This window comes from Kwoniella dejecticola, chromosome 3 (genome assembly GCF_000512565.2).
Source record: "Kwoniella dejecticola CBS 10117 chromosome 3, complete sequence".
In the NCBI taxonomy this organism is placed as follows: domain Eukaryota; kingdom Fungi; phylum Basidiomycota; class Tremellomycetes; order Tremellales; family Cryptococcaceae; genus Kwoniella; species Kwoniella dejecticola.
Window position 1 is genome coordinate 2,341,284 of NC_089303.1, and position 17,776 is coordinate 2,359,059.

Below are 17,776 nucleotides of genomic sequence, written 5' to 3' on the forward strand. Positions count from 1 at the left end.
CAGGACAACAGCGGATCTCGCAGAGTCAGAGTCAGGATCGGGTGATAGAAACCTCGACTACGATAGCCCATAGCTGGTCTCGAATAAGGACAAGGAAGTAGGAGCTAGGAGCTAGGATAAAGTATGGGGGCGTATTGTCCGTCGACAAATTCGAACGTCACTGTGAGTCCAATAAACGCATCAGAGCAGTCCCGGGGAAGGGGAAGTGGGGATTCCAGCCAAGTCAAGCTGATACATGGAGCGAGGTAGGACGCAAACGAAGATGTATTTTTCAGTCCTGTGAGTGCTCCGCAACATGCAGAGGTTTCTCGTTGATATCGAGCTTAAAACTAAGCTGATGAGTATGTATGATGTAGGACGGTATACATTGGGATGCGCATCGTATAGGGTGAGCTCGCAACCACCAGTAACCAAATCCTCTGATGGTAGAACGGTCAGCTGACATGGTATGGGGACATTGGATTTGTTGGGATTGTCATTGTAGATGGGCCGTAGCTGGAGGATGTGCTGCACTTGTAAGTCAAGTCAAATCGACTCGAGTCGTCATCGCCCTTCCCCTTCTTCCTACAGATCTACTGCGCGGATTTAAATTGCAGGATACCGTACACGACTTTCTTATGATGTGATGTGTCTTGATTTGATTTGATTTGATGTGATGTGATCTGATCTGATGTGCGCTGATCACACCTTATACTAGACCACCCTAATAACGCTGTTCAACCTCACGATGCATGCTGTGCGGTATCAGCACCCGCCGGCTCAGAAACAGGTCATGAGGGTTTTATTGATGCCTGCTGTGTGAGTACTGCACTTGATTCTTTCCGACGAGACCCCTGCCTCACCTGTCGCGTAAAGCGACATTGTCTAATCAACCGGTGACACGAGCAGACCGCTGACGAATGGAAACTTGTCGAACAGGTACTCAATCGTATCTTTTTTCTCGTATCGATATTACAGGGAATACGAATATTACATCTTGGCAGAGGTAAGTAAACCTCTTCCTCCTCCTGATGTCCCCATCACCCTCGTAAGATACCTGGCTGACACATCAACGGGATTCAGACCGCCTACGAAGCTATCACCCTCTCGGCGTTCTTAATGCTGCTCATGGAGTTGGTATCCATGAACACGACGGATCAACAGCTCAAGACTGCGTTGGCGGAGAAAGATAAGAAGAAATTTCCGTATGTCCCTTTCCTCGCCTTCTGTATACCTGAGTAAATAGCTGACAACATGAAATTCGTTCATCGACTGGCAGATTTCCTGTAAGTATAAATGAATACTTCTCACACGTCTTGCCAGTTGAATCGAAGCCGATTTGCTAATACTGCGCGGTCGATGTTCCCCAGTTCAACTTCTGGCGATTTAGAGCATCCAAGCCTTATTTCTGGCATGCTTTGAGTTTCAGCGTCATGCAATATGTCATTCTTCGACCGCTCATCTCGATAGTCGGTATAATATGCTTGTACTACGGAGTGGTAAGTCATACGTCCACTTGACCATGTGTTTTTGTTTTTTTCTCCTAGGTGCTGATGGAAGTGTGTTATTCACACAGCTTTGTCCAGGCGAATATTCGATACACTTCGCCGAGGTATATCTTGAAGCGGTCGACTTCGTGTCCATCTCGGTGGCGCTATATGGGTTGATCGTATTTTACGTGTTGTGCAAGGATGAACTGAAAGGACGAAAGCCATTGAACAAGGTGTGTGCTGAATTATATCGTATCTCGGATTCGGGAATCTGATGCTAATGTGGAAACGTCCAATCGTAGTTTTTGGCGATCAAATTGATAGTCTTCTTCACCTTCTACCAAAGTGAGTGGGCCGCGTCCCTTACCCATTTCGATTGGTCAAGAGTCAATGCAGCTGACCATTTTGGCGTGCGAATCAGGCTTCGTCTTCTCCATCCTGCAGACCCACGGCGTCATACACGGCACAATCTTATGGACAGCTACGAACGTATCGGATGGTCTATCGGCTCTCTGCACTTGTGTGGAAATGGTGTTCTTCAGTATTTATATGGGCTGGGCCTACAATTGGACTGATTAGTAAGTCCGGCTGGAGACACTCACAGACAGAGCGGTGTCACTGATTTGCATGCTGATCTCACCTTGATCATTGGTGTAGTACCGACCCGCTGAAAAATCCTCATCAACGGAAAACATCGATCAAGACCTATTTCCAGGCTATATGGGATACGATCAATCTGGCAGATTTCGGACTGGAGATATACCTGGCGTGCAAATTCTTCGTAGACTACATGAGGGGTAAACCTGGGACGCATTCGTCTTCCACCAAATTGCAGAGAACGTAAGTACAGCGATCCTTCGGTCCCACTTTGACCCTTTTATCGACGGGACGCACTGCATGCTAATGAAGACATATTGGGTCGATGTGCTGCAGCTTTATGCCTGATTCTATCGGGAATGGCGATGGTCCTCAAGAATTATCGAATCTCAAGACTGGCTATGCCAACAACTCATCTCCCAATGGATTCTCGGTACATGACCCTCGACAACAACAAGACAACTTCACTTCACCTCCGCAACCCGTTCGGTCGGGTAGTGGCGGGCTGAAATCCGCTAATTCTTATCTAAGGCTATACGAAAATACCACTAATGGCCGTATGCAACAAGTTGGAGGTCAAGCTCAAGGACAAACAGAAATGACCTCAAATCCCACTCACTCCTCTCCAGCATCACAAATGTATCATACACCTGGAGGAAATACGATAAGTCCTCAGACAGCTAGCTCGCGGTATGTGACGCCGCAAGAAGAACATTTCCCATCTCCTCATCCGACGGGTGCTTTGCCTTCTGCATATTCGAATCAACCGCATTCGGCTCAAGCGGTCTCACCGTCATGGAATGCTCAACAAGGAGAAGCCACGCACACGCAATGGCCTGAAGCGCGGCCAACACCTACACCTGGAGAGATGGGTCAAATACAAAGTCAAAGTCGGGATCAAAGTCAACGGCAACGCCAGGCTGGATGGGATAGCTACGCGGAATCGCAGCGGAGTAGAGGGTATGGCGGGTATGGGTCGGATGTGAGCGGAGTCAATGGAGAAGTGGGACAGGTAAGAGAGGGAGAACGAGGTATACCTGGGAATCCGAGATTATATTAAGTTCAAGTCTGAAAGTATCAATAGAATATAGAGTTTATGAATAAATCATGAAGATCATGCGCAACTCCCGTAACCTGTTCATGGCGCTTTTCATCTCAATATAAATACCTCAGTGGCTCATATCTATCATTGTGAACCGTCGGCTATTCTGTGAAGCACTCAATACTGTAGAAACCCCCTGGCATGTGCAAGCGCTCTGCATTGTGTCATCCAAACCCGTGAGTCTGCTTTGAAATCCAGAACACGTTCGAGTCGACATCGTTACGGGTATGCTCATACATCCTTTCATGATGTGGACGTCATTGAAATCCTTTGGGACCTCAGAGCTTGTGTTTCGTCAAGATATGTACATTCTGAGATCCGGCGCAGACAGTTGTAGTGCATTCATAGTGCCACCTGTCCAAGATTTGATTTATTTCTTGTCCTCATTCCACATCCTCATCCATTGCCCTTAGCCACGACTCACAGGTAATTATATATCCCTATACAACAGTCGCCCAATTGCTCGCGTTTCCACCGACGTATCCAAGATGACCTTCAACTCAGATCTGCTAAGCGAGCAAGAAAAACTCACACTCCTCTCTCAGCTTCTAAACCGACAAAATTCGGCGCAGACTCAAGGTACCAATCCTACACTCTACGGGGCTAGTATCAATCCATCAGTACTCGGGGCACTCTTGGGCGGAGGCAATGATGTCAACAGTATCAATCAGACTAATCCTGCGCTTCTGGCGTATCTTAGCCAAATTACAGGTACAAATACTTATACTGGAATCCCCCCAGCATTTGGTTCAAACGTGACCTTCATGAAGAATGGGCAACAAGTCAGATGGCAGGAGCTTGATCCATATTCTCCGCTCAATACTGGGAATTCTTCAGCGGGATGGGTCCCAACTTACGTTCCCCCAATCAACCCGACTTTTGACGGATCGAGCAACTTCGGTGATCTTGATCTCGGTGCAAATGATCCCCTTTTTTCTGCGTCTCCTTATGGAACACCTCCCACTTCGCCTTTCATGAGGACCACTTCCCCTTTCATGGGCGCCACCTCCCCATGCTTTTCCGCAGATAGTTCGAACAGCTTTGGAAATGCAAACGGTATCACTTGGGGCTCAAACATCGACCCCAATTTGCAGACCGGCTCCAATCCACCTATGTTCGTCAGAGGCGCATTCCAGGAATACCTGAACGAGCTCAAGGCGGATATACAGACCTCCTTCAACACGGCCAATCAAAGAATCAAGAATATAGTTGCCAGAGGATCAACTACCATCGACCCGTACACTGGGACACGAAGGACTACTTTGCCCCCGGGTCTGAAGACGATATACGACCGAGAGGTGGATGTGCGACAACGGGCCAGAAATACTTTTGAAGAAGTTGGACGGGTCGAGAATGCTTTCAAGAGGGGTGGGGTGAGTTTGGATACGGCGAGAAGGTATTATGAGAAATGGGGTGGGGTTGTTCTTGATTCGTCTGGAGGCGTTGATCCATTGACAGGCGCAAGTACAGGTGAGTCATTCCTACTTGTGTCGTCCCGTCGTACGATGGCCAGCGAATCATCTGTGACTGAATGGGACTTCGTCACTTCATTCCGATGAGGCCGACCTCGACCTCGACTGGGTCGACCCCCTGACCCCCTGATTAACTGATTGGAATGAGCCGAACTGATTTAATCTGGTTGATTTATAATCATGCCATGCCATGCCATGTCACGTCACGTCACGTCATGTGATCCAGGCCCGACCAGATCAACTTGGGATAATATAATGACGACCCACCGAGGCGGAGTACCGGCTCAGCTGAATTGTCATTTCAGAAGAACTCAAGCGCTTCGACAAGCCCAACAATCGGCGAACCCTTTGGGTGGTACCTTCAATGGAGGATCTAATTTCACTAGCCAAGGACCCAGCTTATATGGAGGCGGTACAGACGCCTCTGGTCCATTCCGTTTCTTGAACAGGAGTGGAGCATCTACGCCTTTGAACTCTTTCTTCTGATTGCTATAATCGACATCGTATTACCTATTTTCATACTTATATGTGATGTAGCTCACCGGAACGAACAGTCTTATCTCTTCAATATGTCGGAAAAGGAAGGGAACAACGCGCTGACTGCCTTCGCCTTGTCGATCGTTGGCGAATTTGTTGAGATAAGCTGGAGTCATTGTACATCTTCGTTGTGGCATGTATGTACTGTAGCATATCTTGTGATTGGCCATCAAGGCAGGATCCTTATACTCTGCAACGCTACTTCAAGCTCTCAATAGCCAAATAGCCAAATGAAATGAGGTCTGACTGAACTACAGGAGCTCTGATACTGTATCACACATCTCCCCTACTCGTCCGTACTCTTCATGCTACCAACAAATGCGGCCGAAATGCACAGACCAGCACTCAGCAAAAATCACGTCGTCTTTTATCGTTCTCTCCATGCACCGCTTTTTGATTGTGCAGTATGTCTTCCAGCTAAGAAGTGAGGATCGCTCCTTTGCTCCTTTGGCTCTCTCGCTGCGGAGATGCTTCTTTCATTTGTTCGGCCAATGAGCGGTGCCTTCCTTTCAGGTGGCGCACAACTGGTTTGACTCGACTCAAGGGTCCGACAATACTATATAATACCGTGAGTATACAGTACTGTACATGTGCATGATATAAAAGACAAGCTCTGCGAGGTTTTTTGCCACTTTTCTCACATTCGATACTGTACTGTACCTACTGCTCGACAATTAACAGAACTCTACGATTTCGGCTCGGTCCGGATATCATCGCTCATTCACTCATTTATCAACACAAACAGGATGGCACAACGCATGTCTTACGCTGATTTGGCAGATTTGCTACGTCAACGCCAAGGAACAACTGGTATACGATCTTCGGCGGCCCCATTTTTTGGAACTCAGTCAGCCGGGACACCCTTATCTTTCACTTACAGACACCCATATACCGGTGCTAGCGGCGTACCATCTTCCTCAATTTTCAGCGGAGGTAGACCCCTGTATACCGGAACAGGGTCTACCACAGGTGCTCAGCCGCCCAATCTCGCGTCTTCCTTTCTCGGAGGGGGAGGAGGAATTCCTTACTTCCCTCCCCAATTTCAGCAGAACCCGGTCTTGAGCCCGAACACATTCGCAAGTAGTCAACAACCAGTGCAAAATGTTTTCCAGGGGAAGAATGGTCCCATCCTATGGACCGAGATCGGGCCAAATCCAAGCCCAAGTCCGCATCCAAGTCTGAATGCGTTTGATCGGACTCAAAACTCAAATTCCACGCAGAACAACGTAAGGTATTGGAATACCCGCTTGGGTCAGACCCAAACCACGCGAGCTGGGGCATTCAAATCGTACCTTACCAAGCTGGGCGAAGATACTGCGAGATCCATGAAATATTCTGAGGCGGTGATGGGGAAGCTCCGATCCGTCGCACAGAGTCGAGGGACCTCGCAAGGCCTTGTGGATCAGTTCCAAAAAGAACAGGCGAATTTGACAAGCGCCCAAACTACATTGAGGAATATAGAGATTACCAAGCGGCAAATGATGAGTGGTAAGTTGTCGAAAGAGGAGGCTGGGCGGAGGTATAGTACGTGGGGTACGGTCGTCTTTGAGACGCCTCAAGGTGAGTCAAATCGTGCGCCGATCTGATCATGAGTGCGCCATGCGCAGAAACGAAAGTGTGATGCGTTGCGGCTTGACTCGTCTTGCCCTTGTCGGCGTTGATGTACAATGTCTGGGCAGGTCTCAAACGATCGGATTGGGATAATCATATGGCATCTGAAAATGGCAATTACATGCCTCTCAATGCTCACTTTAAGCGGATGAGAGACATTGCCGCTTCTCAAACTCAAATTCAAGGAAGAGCTGGCCAACAGGCTGGATATACTCAAGGACAGCCTTACTCAGACCTGTCTGACAGCTGGAGTAGACCAGCAAGCTCCTTCGGCCCCTCGAATTCAGCTTGTTCGAATCAACCTGGAGGAATGAGGGGAACTTCGATCCCGGCTAACTTTGCCAGAAGAGCAAGTTTCTGAGGAGATCTCACTCTCCCAGCTAACAGCCTAAGTAGAAGCAAACATTGCGTTCGGTATCACAGGACTCATATGTCGTCGCCAACAGCTCGGCTTGACTGAGCTGCATGGTCGGTCTTCCGCACATGGGCATGAATGCTGTGCATGCTTTGTTCGGTATCCATTCTTGATTTATTGATTTTTCACCGCCTCTTTTTTGATTTTGCCACCGTACGCGTCATTTCAGGGTCACAGAGATTACCCCGCCTCACTCACTCCGGATCAGTTGCAGATTCTTTTGATGGATGAAACACAGACACAATGCACGTCCATCATTGTCAACATCATCCACCTCGCTCTCATGCATATCTTATCAAGCTACGCTTGTGACGACGTATAAAACTCAGCAGCAGTCAGCAGCAGTGAGGAGCTAGGGCAACTCCATTTGCAACTCAATTACACAGTCCATCAATCGAGATCTCTCCTCGAGGCGAAGTCGTAAACCTCGAAAAACGCACTTCACTTAATATTCACACACTTGCCCGTAAGAAAGATTGGCAAGATGAATCCAGGCGATATATACACTCCTCCTCATGGTCAGCGGCCTCAACAAGGGTACACCTCGCCAACAAGAACAGGAGTACCATTCCCTTCTTTCCCTCATCAGCAACCACAACATCCGCAACAATCCGCACCTCCATACGGCGCAGCTTCACATCATTACCCTTCAGACCCTGTTCCTCACCCTCAGCAGCAACACGCAAATCAATCACCGATGACCAACCCATACGACACGCCTCCTCCGCTCAATCAATCCCATTCTTCACCGCAGATGTATCATCCGCCTGCGCCTGCGCCTGCACCGGGCTACGGGGATCCTTTCAACCCTCCTCCCGCCCAAAATCAGAATCAAGGATGGGCAGAGCCACAAGGCAGTCGACATCATCTTTCTCAACCGCTCTCACCTCCTCAGCATCCTCAACAACTAGGAGCAGGCGGACCTCGTTACTCTTTGCCTGTTCAGCAAAACTCTTACACTTCGCCTACTCCGGCACCCCTTTCTCCTCCTCGGACAAGGTTCGATTCTAATCCTTCCTTCTACTCTGCTCCCCAATCAAGCTATGGCGGCTTATCAGACCACAGACTATCTTCTCCACCACCGCTACTGCCTCACACTAGCTCGTCTTCTTCCATGATGGGACTAGATCACAGACCATCCTATCCTCCTCATGGGTATGGGAACCATGTAGCAGGCAACCAAGACGACGATATTAACGATTCCGCACCCCTGCTTGCCCACGCGACTCCAGATGCTAGATTCGGTATACCGCAAAGCACCTCAGCGTTGTCGATGTCGAATGGAAGAGGATATCAGCTGAGCGATAATGGGCCGGCGGTCGGGAATGGGGGAGACGTAGGGATGATACCTGGAAGATGGGATGATCACGAGCAACAGCGGAATGGATATGCTGCGCCGCCGAACCAGGATGACGATGAAGTCAATGTGCATTATGGTCCATTACCTACCAGAGTGGTCAGGAGGAATAGGACTCAGAAGAGGGTACAGTAAGTGGGATTCCGCTCACTTGGCCCAATACGATCTCCGGTGTGGACTTGACCACTTTTCCCCTTTCACCCATGTCAACGGATCCATGCTTACCTCTACCAATCCCGTAGACTGTTCCGAGGACATTTGGTACTGGATATAGACGTCCCGTCAATGTTGCTCGACCAATGTCCGATACGAGATGACAACGAATTTACGAAGATGAGGTATACTGCTGTGACGTGTGATCCGAATGATTTTGTTGTAAGTGCATCTGTCTCTTTGGCTAGACTCCACACGCAGTCCGGTTTTTGGTGTTCAGGAGACGGCGCACTGCGTTAAAAGCCAATCCCTGTCTATGGATAAGGTGAAAGCGGACCAAGCAGAATGACGGCAGGCAGATGATGAATGCGCAAGTAACAATGAACTATTCTACTCGCAGGACGACAAGTATACCCTTCGTCAGAAATTGTATGATCCGCCAAGGCAGGTTGAGCTGTTCATCGTGAGTAGCGCTATCTTGATACTGTGCTTGAGATTATTTCGCTGATCGTGTGTCTTGCCTAGGTGATCACCATGTACAATGTCCGTCTCCTTCCTTTTTCTGTTCACGAAATGCTTTGTGCTGATGTTCAACGACTGCAGGAGGATGACACCCTATTCTGCCGGACTATGCGAGGTGTAATGCAGAACATCGCGCACTTATGTACGAGGTCGAAGAGTAAGACGTGGGGCAAGGAAGGCTGGAAGAAGGTATATCGTGCAAATTCTTCCCAGCCCCTTTACGCGCTGGCTAACGTCGGAATGATATAGGTCGTCGTATGCATAGTTGCGGACGGGCGGCTGAAGATCAACCCAAGAACAAGATCTGTCTTGGCTGCTCTAGGGGTATATCAAGACGGAGTCGGCAAGAATGTGGTCAATGGGAAACCGGTGACAGCTCATCTTTACGAATATACTACTCAGCGTGAGTCATCTTCAGGGCATCTCTGTCTGGTAAGCTTAAGCTGATACAAGACAAGATTAGTGTCCATAACATCAAATGGAAAGATCGGGCCAGGAGGATCGAACACCGTCCCAATACAGATGATTTTCTGTATGAAGGAGAAGAATCAGAAGAAGGTGAGCGAACCTTTCTCTTACCTGCTTACCTGCCTATCGACTATAGCTGACATGATCCCCACCAGATCAACAGTCATAGATGGTTCTTCAAGTGGGTTTAGCGCGTTTTCGAACTTTTTGTCGTCTGACGCTGATGATGCATTCCATAGTGCTTTCGGTGCCTGTCTGAAACCCAAGTGAGTTCTGCCGACCATATCGAAGAGAATCAGACGCCATCATAGATCTATCCGTTTACTGACTGGTGTGTCTCCAGCGTTTGTGTCTTGCTGGATGTCGGTACCCAACCGGGTCCAGACTCGATCTATCACCTATGGAAAGCATTCGACATCAATTCGTCGGTAGGAGGCGCATGCGGGGAGATCGTAGCCTTGAAAGGGATGTTCTGGAAGAATCTCTTGAATCCTTTGGTGGCTGCTCAGAACTTCGAATATAAGATGTCGAATATCTTGGATAAGCCTTTAGAAAGTGTTTTCGGATATATAACGGTGTTGTAAGTTACCTTAGCCATATTATATGACATTGCGAAATAAAGGCTAATAAGCTTTTCAGACCCGGTGCTTTCTCAGCTTATCGAGTGAGTGATACGTATATCATGGACGTAAGCCTGTCACATTGGCTGACTGCTTGAGTAGTACATCGCGCTGCTGAATGACGATCACGGAGATGGACCGCTCAAACAATACTTTGTCGGTGAGACTATGCATGGTGCTGGGGCAGGTATTTTGTAAGTCTCGACCTAAGTCAGAACGCGGAATCGAAAGCTGATTCGACCTATAGTTCCGCGAATATGTATCTTGCCGAAGGTAAGCCTGTTCCCGAAAAGCCAGCGTAATGTCAATCAGCTGATAGACTGTTTTTCACAACGAAGATCGTATTCTGTGCTGGGAGCTAGTCAGTAAAAGGCAATGCAAATGGAAGCTGCACTACGTGAAATCGGCATATGCCATCACAGATGTACCTGACACTGTACCGGAGTTGGTATCTCAGAGAAGAAGGTATGTCACAGCCATTTTCAGTGTAGGGGTGGAAGCTGACAATACCTCGAAATGATAGATGGTTGAACGGTTCTTTCTTCGCAGCGATACATTCCATAGTGCACTTTGGATACCTGTACAGATCTTCGTAAGTGTACACTCAGCGTAGTATGATCGTTGCTAATGTTCTCGCAGACACACCTTTACGAGAAAGCTCTTCTTGCATGTCGAGCTTGTCTATCGTAGGTTTCCGCTTCATACTCCATTTTCCAATCTGTGCCGCATGAATTGACAAACCCGTCTCACAGAAACACTCAGCATGATATTCGCTTGGTTCGCTTTGGGAAACTTCTACATTGCCTTCGTAAGCGACCTACCACTACTACTTGCCGAGTGAACTAACTATTCCGAGTTTGCAGTTCGTCTTGACCAGCTCTCTGAACTCGCTTGGATCCGCTTGGAAATACGTCAATACCCCTCTGCATTACCTATACATCGCTTTACTACTTTGGTGTTTCCTCTTGGCTTTAGGTAACAGACCTGCAGGGTGAGTAGTTACACAAGCCGAAGCACGCACTTTGTCTTATGCTCATGTTTGTGATGTTGTCTCCTGGTACAGATCGAAAGTCGGTTATACAAGTAGTATGGTCGGATTTGCTCTGATCACTGTATATATGCTTTTCGCGGCGAGTAAGTCTTCGATCCCACTTCGATTCTGCGTTCTCGGTCGCTGACACAAAGACGGTTCAGTATATCTGGCTGTCCGGGGTATTCAGAGTATAACAGCGGACGGAACGATATCTGCGGACGACGTTTTCGGTAACAAGATCTTCAGGAATATCGTGGTGTCCCTAGCGGCGACGTACGGATTATACATCGTCTCTTCCCTTTTGGCGCTGGAACCTTGGCATATGCTCACCTCTTTCCTGCAATATCTGCTATTGGCGCCGAGTTACGTGAACGTCCTAAAGTGAGTCAGAGTCGAGGGACTTGTGCAATTCAGGCAATGCAGCTGACGAAGAGGTTGGGATAGCGTATATGCGTTCTGTAATGTGCATGATGTCGTAAGTGCAATTGCTATCTCCGAATGTGACAACAATACTGATGATACTGTCATCAGTCATGGGGTACAAAGGGTTCAGATAAAGTATCAGAGGATCTAGGAGTCGTCAAGTCCGATTCGAAAGACGAAGTGACTGTGGATGTTCCGGTAGAACAACAAGACTTGAACGAGGTGTACGCGTCAGAATTGAGGGTATTAGCTACGAAGGCTCCCAAAGAAGAAAAGTCTGTTTCGGAGGATCAGAAACAAGAAGATTATTATAAGAATGTCAGGACCAACGTGTTATTAGCTTGGACCATGTCGAATGGAGCTTTAGCAGCTGCTATCCTGTCAGTGAAGGATTCTTTCTTTTTTCTTTGCTGACCTTGCTCTTTCCGCGGCGAGATGTGCTAATGTAACCATCGCCTGGGTTTCAGACAAACGAGTGGAGGGGATAGTTCGTTAGCTACAACTTATATGGGTGTCCTGTTGTAGTGAGTCTCTCGATATCGCTCTGCTTCATAGCATGGCTTACATGACTGACCATATTGTTTTTCTGTTTTCCTCAGTACGGTAGCAGGTCTTGCTTGTGAGTTGCAATCCGCTACGAGGTTGTACCCTTTGACCGTGCTGTACTGAAGTAAACTGACAAACGATGGTATTGTTCAGTCTTCCGATTCGTAGGATCCACTTCGTATCTCATCGTAAGGCTTTTCGCGGGTGAATAAGAGACGAGGACGCAGATCAGCATGAAGGGATGAAGTACTATTTGTACATGAGCTATAATATCATGAAATGACGAAAGTGACAATGCATCTGATCACGTATCTTGCGATCCTCTGCCCTTCCCGCTTCGCAGCTTTCACTAATGAACGTGGCCAGTCTGTCTTGGGTTCTCGCTACTTACGATCGTTTGAGATTTAGCTTGTTAGGAGCCGGTATGAGGCTGAACATTACTTTTCCCGATCAACTACGGTACAGTGCGATGATCGTCGTGCCTGAGTAATCACCGATGACATCATTATCATCCGATGGTTTGTTTACAACATTACTTCTTTAGAACTACCCATCCGATCGAATGGCAGGCAATCCGATCACGAGACAAGTGGGAATGCTTATATATATATGGATATGGATACATGACAGCCTTCTTCGTTCTCTCTCTCTTCCATTCCCCGCATTTTTATCATCCAGCATATACCTCGGAAACTAACAACAAATCACAAGCACAAGCGACGATCCACACAATGCCATCATCTAAAGGAAAGCCTACCGATCCCAAACTTCGAGAAGAGGTGAAGGAGAGTGAGTCGAGACTTCCCATTCGACTGCCAAAGTTAATGCCCCGTCAATTCATACTGATTGATCACTGCGCTCATAGAGGTCCAGAACGAAACTAATAAAGATGGATCTGGTAAAGGCCAATGGAGCGCTTGGAAGGTGAGTCCTAAATTCTGTTCATGCGTTCATGTTCCTATTTTCCACCCTGTCCCGTACATCACCAATACATGATGTGTCCATTCGTGGAAGGATGCTGATCGTCTATCTCCTCTTTCGTAGGCCGCAAAACTGTCGAAAGAGTACGAAGCGGAAGGGGGTTCATACGAAAACGAAGCTGGATCGAAGAACGAGCCTGCCAAGGGAGCTCCTAAACCCAAATCCAAGGGGAAGAAGGAAGCTGAGGAATCGAAGGAAGCTGAGAAACCTAAATCTAAGGGCGGTGCAGCTAACAAGAAGTCAGAGGGAGACAAGAAGGACGATGATAAGGTAGAAAAACCAAAATCGAAAGGGAAGGACGCCACTGAGAAACCCAAGTCAAAGGGTAAAGCAGACGAGAAGGAAAAGAAGAAAGAAGATGATAAACCCAAATCTAAGTCTGACACCAAGAAGGCCGCTGAGAAACCGAAATCTAAGGGTAAAGAACAAGAAGAGATGAAAAGTGAGAAGCCTAAATCTGCCGCTGCTGAGAAACCTAAATCAAAGGGGAAAGCAGAGACGGAGAAGGAGAAAGAGACAGCTGAGAAACCTAAATCCAAGGGCAAGGCAGCAACGACAAGTGAGAAACCAGCTTCAAGCAAGGGAAAGAGGAAGTCGGATGTGGGTGCTCAGGATGGGGAAGGTGAAGATGCCAAGAAGAGTAAGAAGACCAAGGCGTAATCGATACTTTGAGAAGAGCCATGAGGGTACTGGATGTAGATTACAAAGTGTGTGGCTGGATTTGTTGGAACGCATTCCGATGGATATACCCGATTAGGAGGAAGAGAAATGCTTGTAAGCTGTATGAATCGAATATAAACCCATCTCGATTGTCATTGAATTGATCGTCATCAACTGAGGGCCGACCCAATCTCCCCGCCTAATCATCCACAAGCACGGCTATTTGCGCGACTTCGCTGTCATCCTGGCTCACCGGTACTCACTGGATAAGCTACAAAGGATACTTATATCATACGCTTACAAAGCACTTATCAGGAAGGGCAGGCTGTATGACGATGTTTGACGATACTGACCCTCCTATATGGATGCCGTCCTTTGACGATTACTTGAACCACGTTTGGGCGCTTTGGGGTGCATTGAGGCCGACTTGGTTCGGTGTTTCAATACTAATACTATTGAGTCATATGCGTTACCACAGGTCGTCATGTATTCAGCCATTTGACTAACACCCATCAAATCTCGCCATTATCTTCCCCTCCCTTACCCTCACCCGAATTGAGCCTCTCACAACGCCTTACCGACAATCCGCACCAATCGAATCAAACCATAATCCAAACACATTAGCTTCCATCTACCATCGCAACTCTCCAGCTCTCTCTCTCTGCTGGTGACAGCCTGCACTGCTGTTCCCGATGAACACCACTTGAAAAAATCCCCGTTACTGCATTTGACCTGTTTGGCTATCTGTGACTCGACGGGATAGACATGACCATTCAATATCTATCGCCTGACGAAGTCACCAAACGCTCCAAGAAACTATTCAGCCCAAACTTCAAGAGCCCTCGAAGAGTGGTAGAACCAAGGCCACCTAGTTTAGCATGGAGCAAATTACCGCCGCCGGCAGCTGAGATTGACGAGCGTCTCGACTTCAGGGTGAGGAGGTTCAAGTTGTGGAAAGAGGTCAATTTGGAGTTGAGGAGGATCGTCGCTGATCCCAAGAAGCGTAGTGAGTGAGCTCGTTCAGATCCCACACATCACACATCGAGGCACACAGCAAACATACTCATCAGCAGTAGCCGCTAACGAGTTACCTTGACATATATATTGGCCATAGACCACCTAAGGAGATATCAGTCCTACGCTATCCCGCCGACATTATTGAATGCTCATCGGAGACCCCAGAATTTGCCAAATGTTAGACCTTCTCGACCTGGCACGCCAACCCGCATATCCACTGATGAGTGGTCCTGGACCACTCCCCTGCGAATCCGGACACCAGCTAAGATACTGCCGCCTGCTGTCGATCAGCCTGACCCCTCAACCCAATGTACAAGCGACATCAGGCTGGTAGACAGCTTGATTGGTCAAGGTGGTTTATTGACTCCTCCTTTATCCCCACAAACTAATCCAGCAGACGAAACGCAGCTAGATTCAGAGCACAGACAATCAAAGGGCGAGGCAAACGTCCCGTATCCCGTGGAGGCCGGTCTAGTTCCGTCAATTCCAGGACATATATCGGATTCCACTGAACAAGCGCCAAAGTCCTTCACAAACACACCCCAGTCCAAGCCCATTGATGACGAAAAAAACGAAACTCAAATGAGTTTGTGTCTCAGTAGAAATGCGCGCAACAAATTGTCTACCTCGTCAACCACACCAGCCACCCCGACAGCACGATCTCAGGCATATTGGATACCCCCAACACCGCCTTTAGAGGAATTACCATGGTACGCTAAATCACTCACCAAACGTCAGCGCAAAGTAAACTTCCAAAAACTGTTGGAATTCAAGTGGATTTTGGACCAGGAGCACGAACGACGATTTCGAATCGGTATGTCCAAGTTGATGGAGAGTATATTGATTTGGCAGAATCAAAATACGTAAGTTGAGTCCAGTCCTCTGTGACTTCGCCATAGTCCAGCGTAGAGCGGGATCCGAGCTCACAGAGAGATGGTGGTCACTCACTGCACGCTGTACGCTGTACTTACGGATTTGTAGTAAACCCTTCGATCAATGGAAGACAGGGGATAAATTCAAATGGAGAGATGATGTCGATTTGGTTCAACTTGAGAATATGTAAGAGATTCCGTACTCTATCGAAATCTCTGTCCTGCATTTTGCCTGTTGAAAAGTAGACTCGGTATCAGCTGATTTCCTTTTGAATCGCTCTGCACGCATGAGTTATGGTAGAACCGCATTCTACCGAGCGATCCGTAAGAAGTCTTCCAACATATTCGATTATTTCGATCCCGAAGAAATGGATAATGTCCCCTTCCGAACAAGGGTCCATGAGCAGGTGAAAGATGAAGATGCGAGGAAGAGGCGGAAGAAGGAGAAGAAGGAAGCTAAGAAACGGGCTGAGGCTGAGGCCGAGGCGGCGGCTATAAATGGGCACGGAGGGCGCACAGCTGAAAATGACCTTGGATCCTGCAACGGGAATAGTCTCCACGTCCAAGCTGTTGCCGAGACTTCAAAACGAGAGGATGATGATCAAACTCGAACTCGGCCTGGACCGGAGGTAAATGGAACTTCCAAGGACAAGAGCAAGTCACCGCTTGCCAAACCTAACTCAGAATCACTCAGTGACACTAAGACCCCCAGAATCGATCAGGCAGGACCCGCTGCCGAGCGGAAGAATGACAAGACGGACAAGCACCACCGCAAGAGCAGTAGCAAGAGCAAGAGCAAGGCTGAGAGCGAAGGTAAAGCCAGTATTCACGACATCACGAAGCGCCAGAAAGAATCTTCTCACAGACATCGGAGTATACTTCGTGGCGATGTTCTGCCATTAGATCAATACGTCAAGAATCTTGAAGTCGAGGCCAGAGGCGGCGACAGTGCTGCAGAGGACAACCGAGCACAATTACAATCACATCCACAAGATGATGATAAGACTTCGGAGCTTTCCGCGTTGTTAGCTCGATTAGAGATTCTGCGAACGCAGAAAGTATGTTTGGCAACACGTCTTGCGAAGACGAAAGCAGAACGAGATAATGCCACAGCTCACGATCAAGCGGGCGAGAAGGTCATTTCATTATCAGATCGCAGTACCGCAGTAATAGAATTAGCGGACTATAGCTCGTCGGAACCTCCACACAAAGTTGGACCCGATTACGACTACAGCTTCGGAGAATCGTCCCGCCACAACAGATCAATCACAAGTCAAGAGGAAGGAGTGAGGTACGGCTCGTTCAATCTGGATGACGATACTGCTTTACCTGATTCTTCTCGTTCACCCAGCAGTCACTCGCCTGACTTTGGGCTCTATCTGCCTTCTTCGGCTTTTTCGAGAGGGCAAGTTAGTGTAGAGGATCTCTCTGAGGGATCGCATTCTAGTTCTTTCGACGAGCAGTCCGTTGGTCATTACGCCGACGATAATGACAACGATGACGACGTTGGAGTCGGAGTCGATCGAGATACGATTGCTCCAATCTCCCGTTCCTGGGAAGACGAAGGCGAAGTCGGGGAAGAGCGGGAAGAGCAGAAAGATACAGAGTTCTCGGGGATGGGTACATGGAGCAATCATACTGTAGTCAGTCAACCGTGACTTGATGACAACCTGGTCGTGTAGTGCAAATCAGACTGGGCCAACCCCTCTGTTCCCCCATTTATTCACCGCGCATTGATCCGCACACCTCAATGCTTCACTCGATTAGCGTTACTCCATAGCTAAGTGTTTTTCACGGGAGCATGTATGACCGATGAAGATGTTATGTAGAGCCCGTTTTAAAGGTGATGCATGAAGTGCGACTTGATTTGATATTACATGTCACATGTGTACTCACGAGACAGTACAATACACCTGATGAT

At 48.1% G+C, this 17,776-nt stretch overlaps 6 protein-coding genes across 6 annotated transcripts; all 6 read left to right on the forward strand.

Moving 5' to 3' along the window:
• Positions 1 to 123: 123 nt before the first annotated feature.
• On the forward strand, positions 124 to 3,126 carry I303_103234 (uncharacterized protein; the record flags this gene model as incomplete). Its single annotated transcript, XM_018406580.1, has 14 exons — positions 124 to 162; positions 250 to 279; positions 357 to 388; positions 485 to 515; positions 698 to 798; positions 919 to 985; positions 1,063 to 1,184; positions 1,259 to 1,265; positions 1,350 to 1,478; positions 1,556 to 1,702; positions 1,772 to 1,814; positions 1,891 to 2,047; positions 2,127 to 2,309; positions 2,403 to 3,126. The coding sequence occupies 14 exons, from the start codon at positions 124 to 126 to the stop codon at positions 3,124 to 3,126; spliced, it is 1,812 nt and encodes a 603-aa protein (XP_018265074.1).
• Positions 3,127 to 3,656: 530 nt separating this feature from the next.
• Positions 3,657 to 5,126, forward strand: I303_103235 (uncharacterized protein; the record flags this gene model as incomplete). Its single annotated transcript, XM_018406581.1, has 2 exons — positions 3,657 to 4,638; positions 4,867 to 5,126. The coding sequence occupies 2 exons, from the start codon at positions 3,657 to 3,659 to the stop codon at positions 5,124 to 5,126; spliced, it is 1,242 nt and encodes a 413-aa protein (XP_018265075.1).
• A 797-nt stretch (positions 5,127 to 5,923) lies between these two features.
• Positions 5,924 to 7,149, forward strand: I303_103236 (uncharacterized protein; the record flags this gene model as incomplete). Its single annotated transcript, XM_018406582.1, has 2 exons — positions 5,924 to 6,737; positions 6,857 to 7,149. The coding sequence occupies 2 exons, from the start codon at positions 5,924 to 5,926 to the stop codon at positions 7,147 to 7,149; spliced, it is 1,107 nt and encodes a 368-aa protein (XP_018265076.1).
• A 538-nt stretch (positions 7,150 to 7,687) lies between these two features.
• On the forward strand, positions 7,688 to 12,537 carry I303_103237 (uncharacterized protein; the record flags this gene model as incomplete). The annotated part of the gene is made up of 25 exons (XM_018406583.2): positions 7,688 to 8,691; positions 8,803 to 8,935; positions 9,114 to 9,176; positions 9,239 to 9,256; positions 9,317 to 9,424; positions 9,485 to 9,638; positions 9,699 to 9,793; positions 9,859 to 9,884; positions 9,943 to 9,969; positions 10,047 to 10,283; positions 10,343 to 10,367; positions 10,426 to 10,517; positions 10,571 to 10,596; positions 10,662 to 10,788; positions 10,847 to 10,915; positions 10,963 to 11,009; positions 11,076 to 11,131; positions 11,187 to 11,314; positions 11,387 to 11,457; positions 11,518 to 11,737; positions 11,801 to 11,831; positions 11,888 to 12,159; positions 12,247 to 12,303; positions 12,379 to 12,398; positions 12,479 to 12,537. 25 exons carry the CDS (start codon positions 7,688 to 7,690, stop codon positions 12,535 to 12,537), a joined length of 3,165 nt encoding a protein of 1,054 aa, XP_018265077.2.
• A 519-nt stretch (positions 12,538 to 13,056) lies between these two features.
• I303_103238 (uncharacterized protein) lies at positions 13,057 to 13,966 on the forward strand (the record flags this gene model as incomplete). Its single annotated transcript, XM_018406584.1, has 3 exons — positions 13,057 to 13,114; positions 13,191 to 13,249; positions 13,370 to 13,966. The coding sequence occupies 3 exons, from the start codon at positions 13,057 to 13,059 to the stop codon at positions 13,964 to 13,966; spliced, it is 714 nt and encodes a 237-aa protein (XP_018265078.1).
• Positions 13,967 to 14,731: 765 nt separating this feature from the next.
• Positions 14,732 to 17,513, forward strand: I303_103239 (uncharacterized protein; the record flags this gene model as incomplete). The annotated part of the gene is made up of 4 exons (XM_018406585.1): positions 14,732 to 14,972; positions 15,081 to 15,846; positions 15,965 to 16,042; positions 16,157 to 17,513. The coding sequence occupies 4 exons, from the start codon at positions 14,732 to 14,734 to the stop codon at positions 17,511 to 17,513; spliced, it is 2,442 nt and encodes an 813-aa protein (XP_018265079.1).
• Positions 17,514 to 17,776: the final 263 nt, after the last annotated feature.